Source organism: Pezoporus occidentalis, unplaced genomic scaffold (genome assembly GCF_034315485.1).
Source record: "Pezoporus occidentalis ecotype Australia unplaced genomic scaffold, CSIRO_AGI_Poc_V1 ctg172, whole genome shotgun sequence".
In the NCBI taxonomy this organism is placed as follows: domain Eukaryota; kingdom Metazoa; phylum Chordata; class Aves; order Psittaciformes; family Psittacidae; genus Pezoporus; species Pezoporus occidentalis.
This window is the reverse complement of record NW_026913554.1, coordinates 636,720-656,151: the sequence shown is the minus strand read 5'-3', so window position 1 is coordinate 656,151 and position 19,432 is coordinate 636,720. Positions and strand designations below refer to the sequence as shown.

The following is a 19,432-nucleotide window of genomic DNA, read 5'->3' as shown; positions in this document are numbered from 1 at the left end:
TGGCAGACACAAAATCTTAGTTCTGTTTGGGAAGAGGAGTAAGCAATTCTGGTACAACCTGTATGCAAGTGTAATTCTGTCCACAGCATAGCTTGCACTGATTAACTGTTTTGTTCCTACAGCACATTCCCCAGTCAAAGAACCATTGGTGGAACTTACTTTGATACCCGACTACTCAGCCTGCCATTGCACAATGAAAAAGATCATGTGCCCATGTCTTTTGCTTTGCACCTCAGCCTGAAAATGCTACTGCTGGAAACTACTACCTCTGTGCCTGTGTATTCTGCTGGAATAATAGACATGTAGTTACTCACTCACCTGAACATAGACAAATGGAAACTGTGGGGAAAGAACAAAATAAAATCAGTGTTAGAAACATTAGTCATACATGGATGGAAGACATTTCCAGATTCAGACCTAGGGGCAGTAGAACAACCTTCCAAAATGTCCATTGTGTCCTTCCTTTTCCGTATTTGTTCTCTTTCATTAGTTCGTGATGGTTAAGGGAATCTCTTCTTTAATATTTTAGAGCCCCAACTTTTTGTCTCACCACAGTATGAAAATGAGATGAAGTTAGAATTTTCAAAGAACTTGTCTGCATGAGGAACTGATTACCAAATATGCTAAAAGGTGGATTTACACCCCTGACCACTTCTTTTAAACCAGTTTTTGTCATACTGCTTTCTTTGCCTCTAAGCATGTGGGTGCATCCACTGGCAGAAATTGCTGCGCATTTGTCACTTTCAATGGAAACTTGTCCCACCTATTTATTTTCGTAAGGAGATCCCTGCCTACATGCTTAGCCATATACATTCCTTTGCAAATCTGGTTTTAAAAACCTATATTCCTTTGAAAAATGGCATATGTTTCTCAGTCAAGAGACAGGTGGAGTGTATCCAGGATATGATATGGAATGGTTCAAGGATGGTGTGATCAAGAAAGGATCATATGCTTTAGAGGCTGTCTTCATTGGTTCTGGATGATGATAGTGTTAATTGGGAATTAAACATCCTGGCTAACAGTGAGGAATTATGGCTCTACCTTCTCATTCAGCGGGTGGAAATCTTTGTCCAGAGAGACGATCCGAAATAGAACTAAGGGTGCAACAGAAAAGAAGGAAATTCTACTGTTAGATTTGTAGTGATTACCAGGAAATCTCACTTTTTCAATGATTTATAGCTCAGATTCATTCCATAGATCAACAGGGGCTGAACCGAGATGTCCAAGTAATAGAAGCAATTACTTCAGGCTCCTTCTCTTACAGATGGTGAGAGGCAGATAAATTTAGAAGGATAATCACATCTTGGCTGACCTGAATTGTCACTTGTGAGGGCCTGTCCTGATTTGCTGATTCAGGTGCAGCCAAGGGAGACTATGCTTTCAAGTCATCCCAGATTTGTGCCTCTTAGTAGTGTAGAATAAATCAGAGACTGTTCCTAGATCTGGCTGAGATGCTGTGCCTGGAGAGTGGAGGATCATAGAATCATCGAATCATAGAAGAGTTAGGGTTAGAAAGGACCTTAAGATCATCTAGCTCCAACCCCTCTGTCATAGGCAGGGACGCCTCACACCAAACCACGTCACCCAAGGCTCTGTCCAGCCTTGCCTAGAACACTGCCAGGGATGGAGCATTTACCACTTCTTTGGGCAGCTTGTGCCAGTGCCTCACTACCCTCACAGTAAAGAACTTCTTCCTTATATACAGAATAGGAATGGCAAAAGTCCCACATGCCCTAGATCTAAGCTGACAGAAATAAGATTTACTGAGTGCTTTAACTCCCCCCAGGAAGTCTGAAAACTATAATAAAAGTATGGGGCCTCTAGGAAATGAAGACTGTAAGATTTTCTGCCATCAGAGTCAGCACCAACCCAATTCCCCATACCTGTCTGTCCAGGCTTGTAGATAGGTTTGTCTGTCTGGACGAAGACCAAGCTCTCAGAATTCTTGACCAGCACCGACTTGCGGCTCTTGAACTGCAGTGTTGTGCCCTTCACTGTTACGGTGACAAACGTGACTGATGGGCTATTGGATTTTGGAAGCTAAGGAAAATGAAGAGGATAACTGCTTTACCGATTCGCTCCATTTCACTGATCCTTTGAAAGACAGTGTATTAGCTAGGTATGGAAGTTGTCTAAACAGACACCAAAGGCTCAGTGCTAGAAGAAAGAGAAAAACATGATTTCCTGATATGAACTTGGAGAGCCTGTCTCCTCTGTCTCAAGAAAATAATTTTCCTTTCAGGATTTTTTGCAATGGTAGATCTCCATTTCCTTGAGTTTTCTCCATGCTGCTTCTTCCTCTGCTTCCAGTACTAGAAACCTTTTCCCTTCCTTCATTTATATACTTTCCTTAGAGAAATATTGAATCTGATCTTGTTGCATCTTACAATTTATCAAAACGGAAATCAACCCAGATTCATTATTTAGGCAATGGGCCAGTTGGTTGTATTACTCACCAACCAGCCGCCTGCAGGAAAAAATCATGAATAAGCTCCAGAAGAAGACAAATGACCTCATGGACCTCACTATCTTTAACCATTCCCCAGCTTCTATGGTTCTTATTACCCTTCACTATTTTTCCTCTGAGGTTTACACAGATCAAACAAATATGGGGTATGTTCTGTCTGTTGAGATTCTAGGATGAAGGAGCCCCAAAAAATTCTCTAAGCCCTGAATGTGCAGAAATATCATGTGGGACACAGCATCTGATAATGGTGGATAAATATTCCTCATAAGACTACCATAGTTAATTTTCCAAGTCAAATTCATTTTTTTTGTTTGGCTTATATTAGAAGTTTCTGATTGCAGTATGTCTTGTTTCTCATTTCAGGACTGTTTAGATACACTATGCCACGCAAGGGATCATTCCACAAGGATGAGATACTCACAGAGAAAGGGATGCAGGTGAATACATCCTTCTCTGACACCACGTCATCAATCAAGCTCCTGTTTTCCCCTTGATACTCAAGTGTGGCACTCAGTGTCACAGACTCATTCAGGTGGGTCAGCTGAACACAGACTTTCTCAGGAGCATCCGTGTGTATCAGAAAGGGCAGTAGCACCATGTACTGCCTAGGAAGAGAGGGAAACAAGAATCAAGAGGATCAGAAATGTGAAACAGTTTTAAGGAAACAGTATTAAGTGAAAAGAATTTAGCAAACCAGCATGCTTAATCCATTACCTATGAATTGCAGTGCATGTACACATAAGCATTCATTTTATTTTGGGTTTATACATATTAAACTGCCTAACTAATTAGCTTTAAAGCAGGAAAATGCTTGCAGTGGAAGGAATAATTTCTATGCTAATAGAGAGCCCTTTACAAAGCATGTTTTGTTCAGCTTCACAGCAGGGAGTAAGGATGGTGTGAAAGGTTCCAGGCTGTTCATTATTTTTGTATATCCCACAATCTCCTATTGAGACTCAAAAGCATTAGCTAAAAGAGGCTGAAAATTCAGCAGGTTTAGGGTTGAGAAAAACCACCCACTTGTCTGGTTGCTCCTGTCTTTGCCTATCCAGGTTTCCAAATCCTTTTCACGCTGAGCAAAAATGTGTGTGCTTGCAGTCTGGGACCTTATTAAGATGAGCACACAAAGGATTTCAGAGAGCAGTGGTTTATTGTAACACAAGTGTACTTGCATCTTCAAAGAGCTTTCAACAAAGGCCCCTCACAAAAGACCCTTAAACCAAGCTGGTATACAATAAACTGGATAATGTTACTAGTTTTTACTAATAAATCAAAGTATTAATTCTGTCTTCAACTAATTGGTTAAAAGATCAGAAACAAAGTGTTAAAAAGAGCAGAACAACATTTAACTTTTATCAAAGGTTAAAAGATCAGAAACAAAACCAGTGAAAATTTCTGGAGGCTCTGCTGGGACCCCTGTTTTTCAGTAGACTTCTAAATGATGTGGGAAATACAATTTTCTCATAATTGTCCAGGGGAACTGGACAACTTCTGTATTTGTGGAAACTGACCTACAGATTTGTGAAAAGTTTTGTCATATGGTGGGCCTGTGCAGCAAAAATGGCAAATAAACTTCACTGTGGGAATATAATCAATAGATAATATTCTATAGAGGAAGAAAAAGTGTGACCAGCAGGTCAAAGGAGGTGATCCTGTCCCTCTACTCTGCTCTCATGAGACCCCACTTGCAGCACTGTGTCCTCAACATAAAAAGGACATGGAACTGTTGGAACAATTCCAGAGGAGGCCACGAGGATGATCAGGGGACTGGAGCACCTCCCATATGAAGACAGGCTGAGGAAGTTGGGGCTGTTCAGCCTGGAGAAGAGAAGGCTGCGTGGAGACCTCATAGCAGCCTTCCAGTATCTGAAGGGGGCCTATAGGGATGCTGGGGAGGGATTCTTCATCAGGTGCTGGAGCAATAGGACAAGCGGTAATGGGTTTAAACTGAAACAGGTGAGTTCAGGTTATATATAAGGAAGAAGTTCTTTCCTGTTAGAGTGGTGAGGCACTGGCACAGGTTGCCCAAAGAAGTGGTAAATGCTCCATCCCTGGCAGTGTTCAAGGCCAAGTTGGACAGAGCCTCGGGCAACATGGTCTAGTGTGAGGCGTCCCTGCCCATGGCTGGTGGGTTGGGATTGAATGATTTTAAGGTCCTTTCCAACCCAAACCATTCTATGATTCTATGATTTTTTTTCTATGAAAAAATTTAGCCCAGCAGTGTATATAGTATCGTGTATACGCTGTATCAGTAAGTGGGCTATTACCACTTAGACATGAGTACTGTATATCACTCTTGCAAAATTCTCAGTTAGTTATAGGTAACAAATGGACTGTAGGGAAGCATTCAGAAAGGAAAAGAGGACAAACCAGAATGCACTGTTTTGCCATTGTATAATTGTAAGGTACTTCCACATCTCACATATGTCATGCGTTTAAAAAATGGATTTAGAAGAAAATATTCAGCAAAAGATGGCTGTGATAATATGAAATCTGGAATGTTTTTCATAAAAGAAGGCACTGCATAGATTAATACTTCAGCTTGGAAAAAGTCACATCAGAAAGACATAAAGGCATGATGTGCACAAAAGAAAATATGGTTTGTTAATCACCCATGACAACATGTGTAGTAAACACCACCACGTGAAAATACTAAACAGATGTCTTACAGAAGGGAGCAGAAACATTTTTGCTAATGTACAAATTTAAACTGAGAAACTTCAAGCTACCAGTTGCTGTAAAATCCAAATACACGATTCTGGTGTGGACAGTCCATGGCTCTTGAGCTCCTGAGTCCAAGAAGGGCAGTATGCCTAGGCTGTATCAGGTAATAGACAGCAGCAGACTGTCCTTCCCTTTGTGAGGATGAAAAGCATCCAGCAGTTGCCAACTGGATGTTACCCAGTTGGATAATTAGAGCCTTACCTGCATGCCCAGCCAAGTTCAGGCCATCAAAAGAAGCTGTTAATTCCCACTTGCCAGTAAGGAAGGCATATGTTACCTGCCCTATAGAACCGGCTACATAAAATTTGGTATGAGGCTCTTAAGGGCAAGAAGATCAGCTACTCCTGATATGAAGGTTATTAAGAATGTCCTGGGTAAATTAATTGCCCAGAATTGGCTAGAAAACATAGCAGCAGAGGTGTAATCTCTGCCACAGTAAAACCCGGAACTTTTGATAGGAACTCCTTAAGTCTTCAGCAGATGGGAAACTTATTTCCACAGTACTTGCCTTGCTCCTCAGCAAGGTCCCTCAGTACCTACAACTGACCACCAATACAGACAGGATACAGAGCCAATGTAGTCCTCTGGTCTGATGGACCATTTTTATGGGCCTAGTATTCCTTTTTCCCTGTGAACACGTAAAATATCCAGAGCAGAAGGTTCTCATGGAAGTTCACTCTGCAGTGTGTATTAATCACTGTATGCACAGGGCAAAACCTGTGATGTGGACTGCTCATACTTTTCCATGGAGAAAGCTAGTGCCAGATGGTGCCAGCCCTGGGGAAACATAGCTATGCCCATCCAGAGCTAAATTACTGCCTGAGATCTGGGCTTTTGGGAAGTCCTAAAGCTATTGTGGAGGCAATGGGACCCAGGCGGTACCTCTGTTTCCCTCACCACCAAGCAACAGGATAAAGTGTGGTGAGAAGCCAGATGGCAACTCTGGTCATGCTGTTGCAGAAGCAGTGAAAGGAGGGAGCTTCAGCCACCCCAGGAGTGACTTAGAGCTTGTGACTATCTGCTTTAGTGCTCCTCTTCCTCCACAGCCTTTTCACCACAGCTTCACCCCGTGCCTGCTTCCCCGAATCTGACTTCCCCTACCCTCTCTCAGTGGCACTGGCAACTTGACTGTAACGTCCCATCCGCTGAAGGGACAGTGTGACCTAGTTTGTGGGGAGTTTGGCCTCATTCCTCTTCCTGTTCACTGTTCTGCTGAAATTTTGGCCAATGCACAGACCTTCCCCCTACACCAGCTTTCCTGCCTTTGAAAACAAGGATATAAACCATGCTGTTTATAGACTTCCCTTTAGCTGTTTTGGGATGTGTTGGTGAAAAGAGTTACATGAATTAAAGTTCTGTGAGAGCTTTAAATAACTTGGGTCACAAAGCCCATGTATAGACATTCCAGGACAAAAAAGCATCTGAGCTGCCAAAAGAGACTTCGGCAGCTCCCTGCATACAGCCGACTGTTCTGACAACAGAGGCAGTGACTCTGTCAGAAGCAAGCATCAAGAAACAGTAGGTGACCCAGAGAAAGTGGCTGAGGCAAAAATGATGAGATTGTCTACATAGAGAAGGTAATACTCTAGTTGAAGATGCACTAATGTCTGTGTATTGACTCAGCAACCTCCTAAAACAAATGCCCAGCCAAAGAAGGCACTGAATTTCATCATCTCCACCAATCCAAAACTATACATGCCAATTCAAGTGCCATCATGACCCTGCCTTTCCGACCATATGCAGTGTATTCCCAGGAATGTCTACTGCATAGTAAAATGGCTTGCATGCACAGCCACGTACCAGAACAGAGGAACAATACCTCCTGTTGAATCCTTCCAGCACAGACCAGGAGCAAGAAAAAAAAGTCATCTTGCTGTAGTATCTTATAGATTTTTTTGCTTGCAAGACACCTCTGGATGTCTCAAGCCCAACTTCTCTCCCAAACAGGACCATTGCAAAGGGCTCAGGAGATAGAATTTCCACCATTTTTCTTGTGTCACCTGTTCCAGTGCTGCCCTAACTTGGAGAATAGGTTTTCTAATACGTAGTCTGAGTCGTAACTATCTCCTGTGCAGCCAGACGCATCTGAGACAGAAATAGCAGCAACTGTTGCTACTTGAAGAAAACTCCTACTTGTGCAGAGCACAGTAAGCAAATCTCAGTTGGAAGCCTCATTTTGTCTCAGCTCATGGCTGGCTCCCCTTCTGTACTGTATTCGACATCTGACCTACCCTGTGGCACTTAGAACCACTACCCTCATACTACCTAGAAATTGACTGCTTGGACTCCGCTGCCTCCCTGTGAGGCTCCTGTCTTCATTCTGTGGATCCCAGCTACACCCCTCTCTTCCTCACCTCTTCCTTTTGCCTTTTTTCCTTCTCCCCTCCCAGAATGGGGCTCAGGTCAGGGACAAAGAGCAGCATGTTGCTCATAGGAGGAGAGGTCTGAGCAAATTCATTCCCTTTCCCTCTGATCTTGGGCAGGTATGAATAAAATAATTAATCATTAATTAATTGCATCAGATCACTGTAGGGACACCAGAGACCTCTGCCTGACCTCAAAGCAGACTTTGCTGGCTGATCTGTCCCAGAAGCACCCAGACAGGGCAGATGACTGAGGGGCTAATGGTACAGTGTGAGTGAAAGGTCCTTCAGTCTGAGTTGGTCACTACATCACCTCTGACCACACAGCAAGCAGCAGCGGTAGTGCTGCCCTTCCTGCTACAGCTGCTAGCACTACTGAAGTGCCCTGTAGCAAGCATTACAAGAGCTGCAATGGTGGTGGTGAGAGCTGCACTTCTGCCAGCACAACGCAGCAGGAGGCACAATATGTGACAGCAGCCAGGGTCTGAGGAGAGAGGCTGCTCCTGTCCAGACTACAGGCTTCAGAGCAACCCTCTGTGGTAGGGGAGGCTGAATGGGGAGGCCAGACTCCAGCCAGCTTGTGCCTCCCTGGGCTTCCCCTCTCCTCAGTAGAGCAGGCGCTGCAGCCATGCTGCTGATCTGCTGAGCCCTGGGGTGGATGACCCAGGGGAGGGTGCCAGTGCCAGGCTCCATGCTGAAAGAGGAGAATCTAGGTCACACATCCTCTTTTGGGAACAAGTACATCTGATGCTGCCAAGGAAAACAAAGTGGCTTGAAAGAAGCAGGAGAAAGGGGAGCAAACTGGCTTGAAAGCAGCAAGAGAACAGAGAGAAACAGCCCAGGGATTGAAATAAGGATACTGCAGGGATTCTAGCATCATGTCCACAAAAACCTAAGGATCTAAAGGTTTGTAGGCAAGGATATACTCAGGCAAAGATGCTGTGAGGAGCCAGAGCTGGACTAGCAGGCAGCTACAGGGCAGGAGTGTGAGCACTGGAAGGGGATAGGTGTACATGTCCCAGGGCTGAACAAGCAGGGGTTTGCAGTGTGGGAGTGGGGAGCACTGGCAGAGCTCCCTGTTCAGGAAGCTCAGGGCTTGGCTGGTAGTGGGATGCCAGGCATCAATGGAAGAAACTGGCACCGCTGTTTGGCAGAAAGGAAGAAAATTGAAGGAAAAAGCTGCGCTAAGACCACCCCCCCACCCCTTGCACATGTGTTGCTTACGGTTCTGTGGTAGGAGAGCTGTTTCCAGGAAAGAAGAGGAGAAGGAGGAAGATGTTTGGTTTGCTGAGCAGCCCATTCTTCCCCATGGTGCAGAGCAGGTTGTGGTGAGTCAAGTAGATACACTGTCTGGTCCGGTGCTGCAGTTTTCCTGCACCTTGTAATTCTGCTCCACTCTCTGCTCCGTCAGCCTTTTTATAACCGCTTTCTGCAAACAGCCCAGGGGCTGGAGGAGATAAGGGCTGGGGGCCAGGGCCCATCCGGAAGTGGGGAGAGGCAGCAACAAGGAGGAGCTGGAACAGAGAGACAGTATTTGCCCAGAGACTTTCCAAGTGGGGGAAGGGTATTTATTGGATACTGCTTACATGAGAAATCTTTGAACGATTCAAACCCTGCTTCCTTTAACCCACCAAAATCCACAGTGTTGGGGAAAGCTTTGTTCATCTCAAGGCAGCATAATACACAATCTGCCTTCTCTTAGGGTAGCTTTAGATTAGGTATTAGGCAGAAGTTCTTCCCTGTGAGGGTGGTGAGGCACTGGCGCAGATTACTCAGAGAAGCTGTGGCTGCCCCATCCCTGGCAGTGTTCAAGGCCAGGTTAGATGGGGCTTGGAGCAAGCTGGTCTAGTGGAAGGGGTACTCCTTCCTATGGCAGGGGGTTGGAACTGGATGATCTTAAGGTCCTTTCCAACCCAGACTATTCTATGATTCTTTGAAATTAACCATGTTCAACATAAGGTAATACTCCCTTTGGGCAGATCATCCAATCACAACACTCTAACATGGGGTACTGTGATCTTTTGAAGCCCCAAGCCAGATTTATAAGTATTTTCAGAACAAAATGAAGCACACACAGAGAAACACTGCCCATGTTATGTTAACAGAATACTGCAGTAGTTTGCTGACAGAGTTGCTAATAAAGTTGCTATGGGTTAGGCAATCTGTCAGGAATATAACCCAAAATGGGGTGGGGTGCTAGTCTAGATATGGAAGTAAGTTCTGCTTCCACTGTGAATATGCACAAACATTACACCATGTTGCTGGAAGACATCCTTGCTTCCCCAGCATGGTGATCATCTTCTGTTATCTGGTGTTACCAGGAGTGCAGATGTCTCAGGTGTTCCAGGTGGCTCCTCCTTCCTTTGGCCAGATTCAGATCTGTGCTGCTGTGAGTCTTGCTTGTAACAGAAGTCACTCGCAAACAGTGCTGCTCACTTGACTTGGGTCTTCTGCAAACCCCTGCTTGTAGCATCTTACCCAGAAGTTCAATCTGATAAGAAAAGAAACTTGCTAAATTCCAACATGTCATTGAGCAGAAATACTCACTCCAAACTATGACTACTCCCTGCGAGCCCTAACCAGAAGGCTGCTTTGCAGCAGCCCCCAAAAACCTGCAGAACTGCAGCTGCATGGCTGTCAGCATGCCCTCCAGTGACTGTGCAGTGGAATGACTCAGTAACACTATAGAGATTCATGACCCTTGTGAAGACAAAAAAGATTCGACACAAACCGTCCCTGTGAAGCCACATTAACAGCAGAGGTTCTCTGTTCTGTGCAAGGGAGCTTATTAGATCACAACAGCACAAGCAGCCCTATATGCTCTTTGTCTGAGGAGTAAGCTTTGAAAAAGAGTGAATGTTAAGGCTGAATGTTAGCTATACAGTGTGCCTTGACTCTGATGTAGTAGCCGGAAAAAACACAGGGAAGAGCAGTGCAGAGGCCCAGGAGAGATGTCTGGGTATGAAAGGGATTTTCAGGCTGGTGTTAGAAAATCAGGCACAGCCTCTTGTGGAATAAAATTTAACATCATTTATAAACCACAGAAGTTACGAAAGCAGTCGGGAAGCAGGCAGTGTCAGCTGGGGGAAGTGTTATATCAATGTCATATGGGGAAGGAGAGAACACGTACTCACACAAACCAAAAGATTAAGAAGATTATCAGTTAGAGATGGAAATACTGATAAAAAAGTGGTTGTGTAACTATGAAGTAATAAACAGAGCTTTCTCCAGAAGTGCCTCCTATCGTCTGTCCTCTCACTCCCATCTTCGACTTCTCCCATAAATAACTTGTGGAAAATAGCAGTTTTCAAAGCAATGGTGCCCTGGGCATTGCTGGAACACAACTCATCCCAAGTTGCCTGTTGTCATTCAGGCTGCTGTAAACTGAAACCAAAAAGTAATCCGAATGGACACATGCAAAATACAGTTTAAGGATGAGCATGGAAAACTGAAATAATAGATCTACAGGGTCACCAAAACCAGTGATTCTGTGAAGATCCTATTCACTATCATCTGCTTCCTTCCCCTAAGCCATTTACTGTCCATGGGGTGTAAAATACCTTCTTCTCCGTCCCCCAGGAACCACTTAGCTCTCTGACTCCCTCATGCCCACTTTGCTCCGCAAGCACTAACTGCCCTTTAGTTCAGGCAGTCAGCTAGTGCTTCAGGTGGTTCCTCTCTCCCAAAGCTCAGAACAAGTGGTCTGAGCTTGTGCTTAATTTGAAAGCTTCTGGGTGCTTTTTCAGACCTGAAGGAGAAATTGTATGTCTGAAAAACTGGCTACTTCTTCCAACAAGACTAGCTGGTCTAATAAAAGGTAGCAGTGCTGAAAAGGGCATGCAACATCTTTGCCATACATGTTGATGGCCTCGGTGAATTGAGAGTCATGATTTTAACCACAGGAAAGAGATTTCCTCTTATGACAATACTTCATATGTGTCTGAGGTCAGTGGGTACCTGACAGATTAACAGGCAGTTTGTGTTTATCTACTATCTTCAAGGACTAGTCCTTTGAGCTTAATCATATTAAGCTGCTACAAAACCTAAGTGAAACATTGTACCTAACTGTTAATCATAAAGAATTCAAATTAGGCCACATCACAATAAATGGTTGATATAGCCAAAATGCCTATATCAAATTTCTTATAACCCTCCAAGCATAGTGGATTTCTATAGTAAATGACAGCAATTAATTTTGGTTCATCCTCCTTGAAAGTGAATGGTTACACACGTTTACTCTCACTTTTAAAGGCAGCATATCTTTCAGCTGTTTCACAGAAGATATTTGAAACTTCTTTATTTCCAATTCTAAATTGAAACTATGAAACTATGAAATTATTCTAAAACTTTATTTTGTTCCAAGGAACACTTGGGAAATTACCTTACTTGTAGATAAATCTCAGAAAGGTTACACTGATTGGTAAGTTGTATGTGCTGATGCACTGGATTTCCTTTCCAGGTACTATCATGTTGAAATGGAGCAAGACACCAGATCAATAAGAAACGGATGCCATGGAAGCACTTCTACTTTGGCTGTATCATTATGACTATTTTATTTTATTATTTTCTGGAGCATTTAATTCTCCGCAGTATTTCCTTCACAGGTTCCTTTCCACCAGCACTTTAAAATTTACTATTTTGAGCTGCACTGACGGGCACAAGAAGTGCAATTAATAAGTTAATACAGACCACCATAAATATTGATAAGTTCCAGTCACACCAAACCTTATTCTGAAATTTCCTATAAGCCTTACAGTCTTCTCTGCATTGCCTAGCAAAAGTGATAGAAAAATGTCAAGTGTCCTATATCTCCAAGTTTAGGACCGCTATAGAAAACGTATTTCCCCATGAAAATAAAGATATTCAGTGTGCAATATTAATTACCTTACCCAAATCTGGTCAATTTTCCTCTGACTTCCTTTCAGTTTCTACAGTTTAGGTTTGTAGATGACAACCAATTGATCAGTAACAGTGGCTCACCAGCCTCTGCAACTGCAGGAAGAAAAGGTATCTGTGGTGGTTGCAATACCCTTAATACTATCTCAACACTTTCATCTACAGGAATCCTTGTCTACAATCTTAAGCAATTTTGGAACCATTGTCACCAAAGGTAAATAATCTCAAGAAAGACACCTGTAATTTACTGTGTCCCTGTTCTGCCTTTTCAAGGACTGTAACACAATGTTCAGCTCTTAAAACCAAACCAAAACAATAAACTTAACTTCAACCTTTGACTTTCAATAAGAATCATGTGTTAAAAGAAAAAAGCTGAGGAAGCAGTTCTTTGTAACAGTGATATTGTGCCTAAGGTGGTCCCTGCACTTCCACACAAGAACCCCTAGTAGATACGAGCTGATGTAGCAAAAAGAACATCTCTTTTCAGTACCTACATCAGCTGTGCATGGAGACTGGTGAGAAAACAATCACTGTAAAACTTAGATTTACAACTCCGGTTAACATGTTAGGTGCTCAGCTAAAGGCTGAAAAAAATAATAAATAAAAATCATAGAATCATAGAATCGTTAGGGTTGGAAAGGACCTTAAGATCATCTAGTTCCAACCCCCCTGCCATGGGCAGGGACACCTCACACTAAACCATATCACCCAAGGCCTCGTCCAACCTGGTCTTGAACATTGCCAGGGATGGAGCATTCACAAGATCCCTGAGCAACCCATTCCAGTGCCTCACCACCCTAACAGGAAAGAATGTAGATATGTACAAAATGTAAACTTCAAATTAAACTAAAAATATCAGAGTAAATACAGATGATCCACTTTAGTAGCCTATTGAAGATCTTAACCAGAGATAAAGGGCCTGGTGGCAGATTAACTGTCTTTCCCAGTCACAGAGAGCTGAGCTGCCAAATATAACATATTCCTGGGGTGTCATGTGAACAAATGTGTAAATTGAGGCATGGCAAAGGCATCAATGAACTGCTCTTATTTTAATGCTCTTCAGAGATTAAATTGCAAGCTAAATTGGTGCCTGGGATTTATAAATAGTCCTATAGCTATATTTGATGTAAGGCTAGCCCATTTGTAGGGTAAGCCCTATACAAAGTAGAGTATATTCAGCTTTCCCAGCTATATTGTAACAGACATCATATAAAGTTTGTAAAGTTTAAGTTTAAGGTTCTTAAGTTCTTAAACTTAATCATATAAACATCATATAAACATATAAACTTTGTCTTGCCTTAAACATATGCTGTATGTTGCAAAACATGCTGCAACCAAGGCTGTTAAGCTTCCAGCATGATAAATCTGCAGTGTGTCTGTCTGAAACTTAAAATGAATGGTACACACAGAGGATGATCATTTGTTGAAATCCTACTGTTAAATCTGCTAAAAGGAATGGGTGAATGTTACCTAATAATTTTAAAATACATACAAAATAAACTGGCTGTTTGTATGTTCACAGATATTTTGGATATTGGATATTACAGAGAAATTAGGATAATTCCTGATGTAATAAAAATGGAAACCTATTTTAATTTATACATTTGTATTACTCAGATTGTTGACAAAGGAGAGAGAAAAAGCCAAAACATTTACAAATGTATCTGAAAGCAGCGTTTGACACAATTAACTATACTCCTTTTGAGTCATACGACTCTTCAGATACAACTTTACCATATAAAAACGCATTTTGTAATGCATATAGACTTTGTATTTAGCTTTAGCTGTGTTTTTGTTGCCTGGACTCCCTCTCCCCTCACATTAGTACAGGCATTTCATGAAGGTACTTCTACTCTTGATGTTCAAGGCAGGTGGAATGAAGTTGGAGCCAGGCTCTTCGGAGGTGCACAGTGGCATACAGAGAAATGCCAAGCAGACAGAAGGAAAAAGTGCTTCCCTCAGAGGGTGATGAAGCAACAGAAGAGGTGCACAGAGTTGCCATGGTATAGCTATCCCCAGAGACTATCCAAGCTTCATGGCACGAGGCCATGAGTGAGAGCACCAGTAGAGAAAAAGACAGTACTCATGTGGCATGGGTGTTTCAAAGATTGTTTTCATCTAGATTTGATGCTCATTTTAGCTACAGAAAAGTGAAACCCCAAATCACTGCCCCCCCAAATGGCTCTTCTAGAAGAAGGCAGCAGAAGTCTGTGTCCATGTCATCTGCTGGATGGACCACGCTGTACTTGCGACACCAGCTTGCTGTGGTGGCTGTGCAAGGAGGCTCGCTCCTCCAGCCATGCTGGGAGGAGAGCTGGCCTGGCACTGCTGGGGCCTTGGGCACAGAACCTGCTGGCTCATCTGAAGCAGGAGGGAAGGGCTTTACACTTAGCTCAGTTACTGCCTTGCTGGGTAACATCGGATAAGTCCAGGCCCCTCTCTGTGTCACAGCTAAGCCAAACGTCATTTGATGCTCAAAGATACGGATCTTTCCCCCATGCAGAGGGGAGCTGGGATTCAGCTGATAGTGTTTGTCTGGGTTTTTGAAATGAAGGATGCTACAGGAAAGCAAGACAAGAAGTCCTAATGGAGTACAAGGAAAGGAAATCAGATACTGTCATGTTTAATCCTTCCTTGCACCTCTGTTTTTTTTGGTTGCACCTTGATAGGCAGGGCAGAGCTGGTCATGTTTGGCTTTTCAGGTCAGGGAAAGGGGTATGAGTCGTAATGCTGCGATGCAGATGGAGGTCATGCCATTTATCAGGATCCCTTTGTACACAGTGTCCTGCTACAGAGCCTGCTCTGGCTGCATTATACCACTGCACTTCCCTCCTGTTTTGGGACACCCTGCTCTGGACATAAGTGATTGGAAGGGAACAGGACAAGACCTTGCTTAAGCAGTGAGGAGAGATCCAGCTGTGCATCCCACACTCAGTGCACAGGACTTCCCAGATGAGCTTTATCATGGCACAGACCCCGGCTCACTGAGTGCGGACGTACGTTGCCTTGACAGGAGAGACAGAGAGTGGAATCAGTGGGGCCTAGAGCTGGTCACTTCTAGTGAAGCAGAAAATAAGTGGCATGATTATGCAATTGCCTCTGGTAATAACCCAGCCTTCACCTCCTCGTGGGTACTGAGCCAAAGAAAGAAATGCGCAAGGTTAGCACTTTCATAGCATGCACACAGAGCCCTGTCAATACGCAGCATGGTGATTTCTTTACTCCCTCCACCTCTGCCTGCCTCTCTCATATTTTGCCTGCTGTCACTCACAGATAAGACATTTTAAGTCTCCCACTTGTTAGGTTATCCGCACAGTGTGACAGCCTGAGGTCCAGGAGCCCTGCTGAAACCACGTTCTTAAAGGAGGTCCTAGTTTGCCCAGCAGGAGCACTGGTGTGGCAGGGGAGTGGAGGACTCCAGGGCAGGATCAAAAGGCGTCAGGAGATCAGTGTGCTGCACTTGCAAGAGGATCAGAAACATGAAAACCAAGAAGTTTCCCTGTATTCAACTTAATGCTTTGCATTTAGGTTTTTCTTGACCCTCAATAGGCGACCCTTCAGGTAGTTGAGCTTGCCATTCTCTTGCCGTTGAGCTACTGGACTAGCTGACACAACTTTGTTTCTCCACTTGAAACATTTTTGGGGACATTTTTCATTGTTACTATGAATAACAAATTAAAAAGTACATGAGTGATGTTGCTCAAGAAGCCTTTAGCCGATGTTATGAATTTCTCAGCCAGTGGTGCCATAGATGTGACCATGTTTCTGTGTTACCCGTCTGATGAATCAGATGTTGGGGGTCATTTGGCTGCAGACATGGTCCTCCCTAATTGTCCTCCAAGTAGGTGGCAAATGAACTCATCAAAGAAAGATCAGAAAGCTAGGCTGAGCTGTTTCCTCAGGCATTTTAACACCTCACCATTTCTTGATTGAAGAAATTGGCACATTTCTGGCACATTGCAGGTCTTCTCTGATGGGTGAATTGGTTGGTCATCACTCAGACTTCATATTTGACAGAGGGAAGGTGGTGAGGAGAAGACCTGAACATCAAGTAGGTAACAAGATCTGGAAAATAAAAGAAGTCATAGAGCTGAGCTGTTGCTGGGTCATTGTTTAACAGCTTGACACTATTACCTGTGACACTGCAGGGATAGAAGAGGATTTGAGTCTAAAGATGAAGCAACCAAATTTCCTGGACCAAGGACTCCTTCGTCTAATGAGAATGCTAGCTAGGCAACTGAGGAACCTGAGCAAGAGAATGCTGCTACACTGCAGTTCACCTTTCTCTAAATTTTGCATCCTGCTGCCCACATTGTGGATGAGACAACATCTACAGTAAAAAAAGCTTATACTCAGTTTCCAGAATGAGTGTGGAACATTGTAATTCCATAACAATTGTGAGTCCTCTTCTTCTTAACTAGGCCATGGCATCAGCCCTTAGCAAATCCTTCAGTGTAAACTCCACATGAGCAGCAAAGCAATTTCCATTCCACAACTAAACTCTACAAAGAAGGCTTTAACACAAAGAGAAGTAAGCTTGACAGAGCAATTTAGTCCAAGACATTCTCATGTGATTATACTCTGGTATGTCTTTTTTATTCACAAGAAGCTGCATTTCAGGATAGCTTTTAATAGAGCAACGTACAGAAGCTGCAGAGCTGCTGCAAGGGCACTGGCAGACAACCATAGCAAAGTTTTGAATTTCCCATTTCTCACAGTATTATTAACTTAGTCCAAGGACCTGCACAACCATTTCAGTGGGTACTTGTATCTGTCTCTGTTCTCAGGTAGCTTTTTTAAACTGAGATATGCAATACCAAGCACAGTAAACCAGTATATAGGAGCTCAGGGCATCTCTTGGACCAGTGAGCCTGATTTTTTCACACTTCATAGAATCACAGAATCATAGAATGGTTGAAAGGGACCTCAAGATCATCCTGTTACAATCCCCCTGCTATGGGCAGGGACAGCTCACACTAGACCATGTTGCCCAAGGCTCTGTCCAGCCTGGCCTTGAACACTGCCAGGAATGGAGCATTTATCACTTGGGGAAAAAGAATTTGCTTAACCTGAATGTCTTGCCAAAACTGAAGTAGTTTTGACCATCTAAGACCTAGAACACTCCCTGAGCCTCCAGGATTGAATTGACCCCTCACGATTATCAGATTACAGAGGAAGAAATGACATTCAGTCTAGTGGGTGTCCCCATCTTGCTCAGTCAACAATAAATACACTTGTCTCAGTTTCAGGCGCAAAAAAACCTATAACTGAAATGAGACACACAGGTTCCAGAAATCTGGGAGGTATTGGAATGCGGTTTAAGGAATATTGCTGTTATTTGTGGGAGTAGGAGCCAGGGAGAACATGATCTACATGTAAAAATCTGGAGGAAGAACATAAGCATGGGATGTTCATTAGATCTGCCTGCAAGCAGCAAGTATCTTTTGAGTTGCAGGATGAAATCACATAATAAACATTACATTTTCAGCCTGCAGAGGAAGAGTCTGCAGTGGGAAATATGCACTTGATGTTTTAATAGTTCAGGTTTGGCCTAAGAGGAAAAGAAAATTCCAAAAGAATGATAAAAATGCAGCTTGCTTTTTTTTTCAGGACCTTGTTTATTCCCAGAAAATGATGTTTGGCTGAACAGAATAACATTTGGCCAGACCTTAGGGGGACTTTTATGAGTTCCACGTGAGATGCTGAAGCCTTGATTGATTGGCCTCAAATCCCTCAGAAAGATGAACATCCTGTACCCGCATCCACTCAGCCTGCTTTCCTTTTCAGCCTTGCTGCTGTAACTACTGATTTCTCTTGCTGTAGTCCAGTCTGATGCTCATTCAAATCCAGATGGTTGCTCCAGTTTGGGGTGTGTCAGGAAAGCAAAATTCACAGCCTTTCTGGCTTTCCTTCTGCTGCCAGTGAAGTTTCAATTTTGGAACTTAGCAGGGAAATCTGCATTCTACCCAAAACAGTTTCATGCCCCACAAATTCCTCATCTGTGTAACTTAATGAAATGGCTTTTTGTAACAGCAATATCATGCATATCCTGCATGGCCAGCCCTGTGCAATTCTGAAATTCACACATGGCTAATGGATGCTGTGAGTATTTGGGTACCCTGCTGCCTGTGGAGACTCAGACATTTTGTTTGTTCATGAGCCAGGCCTCAGCAACTCAGAAACACTGACTCAAATTATTTAGTACCTTTTGCAAAAAAAAAAAAAATTATGTGGGAAGAGGGATATTCTGTGTTGACATGATTTTCACTGGTAAAAATGAAAAACTCAAGTCCACACACAATTTTAGTAAGTTACCTGGTGAAATGGATGCCTTCAAAAAACATACTATTCCTCAGCATTTGAACAGTTTGCATCTTTGCTTCAATTCTTGTTCATGCTCTTGCATGGCTGGTCCTTCCCCCTCAGCCCCATGACAGCTTAGTCCTTTTCTCCCCAGTCCTGTGTGATGGATGGCCCCAGTACACTGCAGATAAGCCAGCATGGGGCTGGACCCCTCTGCCTGTGAGCAGCGCAGCTGCAGCCATGGGAGGGGTGGGCAAGGCTGCTGGCCAGGTTGTTGCTCCTGTGTAAGAGGAGCTGCATCCATACTTCTCTCTTGAGCCCTCCTGATGCTGCTCTGCTCCCTCATCTCTAGCCATGCCTCCCTGTCCCTTTGTCCCCTCTGAGACGGCTCTGGTATTGCCTGGATCATGCTCCTCCTACCCACCCACCCACCCACCAACTCTGGCATGCTGCAACCAAAGAGCATTTGTGTTTGGCGAAACCACCATGATTCCAAGTGTAATGAAGTGGGTGATGACAAGAGGTGCAGGAAAAGAGGGAAGCTTGTTGCTGGTGGCTGGGGCAAGGCATCATGATCCAGGTTCATCACCTCTTTTTGGACAAACTCTGGCCAGTCTCATGGACTGGAGAGCCAGTCAGGGGCAGATCAAGGGTGTGGGACCAGGTGCTTACCAGGCCT

General features: G+C 43.7%; 1 protein-coding gene and 1 long non-coding RNA gene across 8 annotated transcripts in view; one reads left to right on the top strand and one right to left on the bottom strand.

Annotated features, from left to right (window-relative positions):
* Window positions 1–8,896, bottom strand: part of LOC134161340 (alpha-2-macroglobulin-like) — a 41,393-nt gene extending 32,497 nt beyond the window's left edge. For all 5 annotated transcript variants that reach the window (XM_062614040.1, XM_062614041.1, XM_062614042.1 and 2 more), the window contains exons 1-5: window positions 8,779–8,896; window positions 2,889–3,072; window positions 1,884–2,040; window positions 1,042–1,094; window positions 319–339 (exon numbers count right to left, since the gene is read on the bottom strand). In XM_062614040.1, coding sequence (XP_062470024.1) covers window positions 319–339; window positions 1,042–1,094; window positions 1,884–2,040; window positions 2,889–3,072; window positions 8,779–8,864 — 501 coding nt within the window. In that variant the 5' untranslated portion in view covers window positions 8,865–8,896. The remainder of the gene's footprint in view (window positions 1–318; window positions 340–1,041; window positions 1,095–1,883; window positions 2,041–2,888; window positions 3,073–8,778) is intronic.
* LOC134161349 (uncharacterized) lies at window positions 8,760–19,415 on the top strand. Of its 3 annotated transcripts, none has more exons than XR_009963944.1 (4): window positions 8,760–8,882; window positions 12,014–12,218; window positions 12,616–12,664; window positions 18,061–19,415. It is a non-coding gene; the product is annotated as an uncharacterized LOC134161349 (long non-coding RNA). The 3 variants fall into 3 exon arrangements; XR_009963943.1 differs by lacking the exon at window positions 18,061–19,415 and adding an exon at window positions 14,322–16,215; XR_009963945.1 differs by lacking the exon at window positions 18,061–19,415 and adding an exon at window positions 14,276–16,215.
* Window positions 19,416–19,432: the final 17 nt, after the last annotated feature.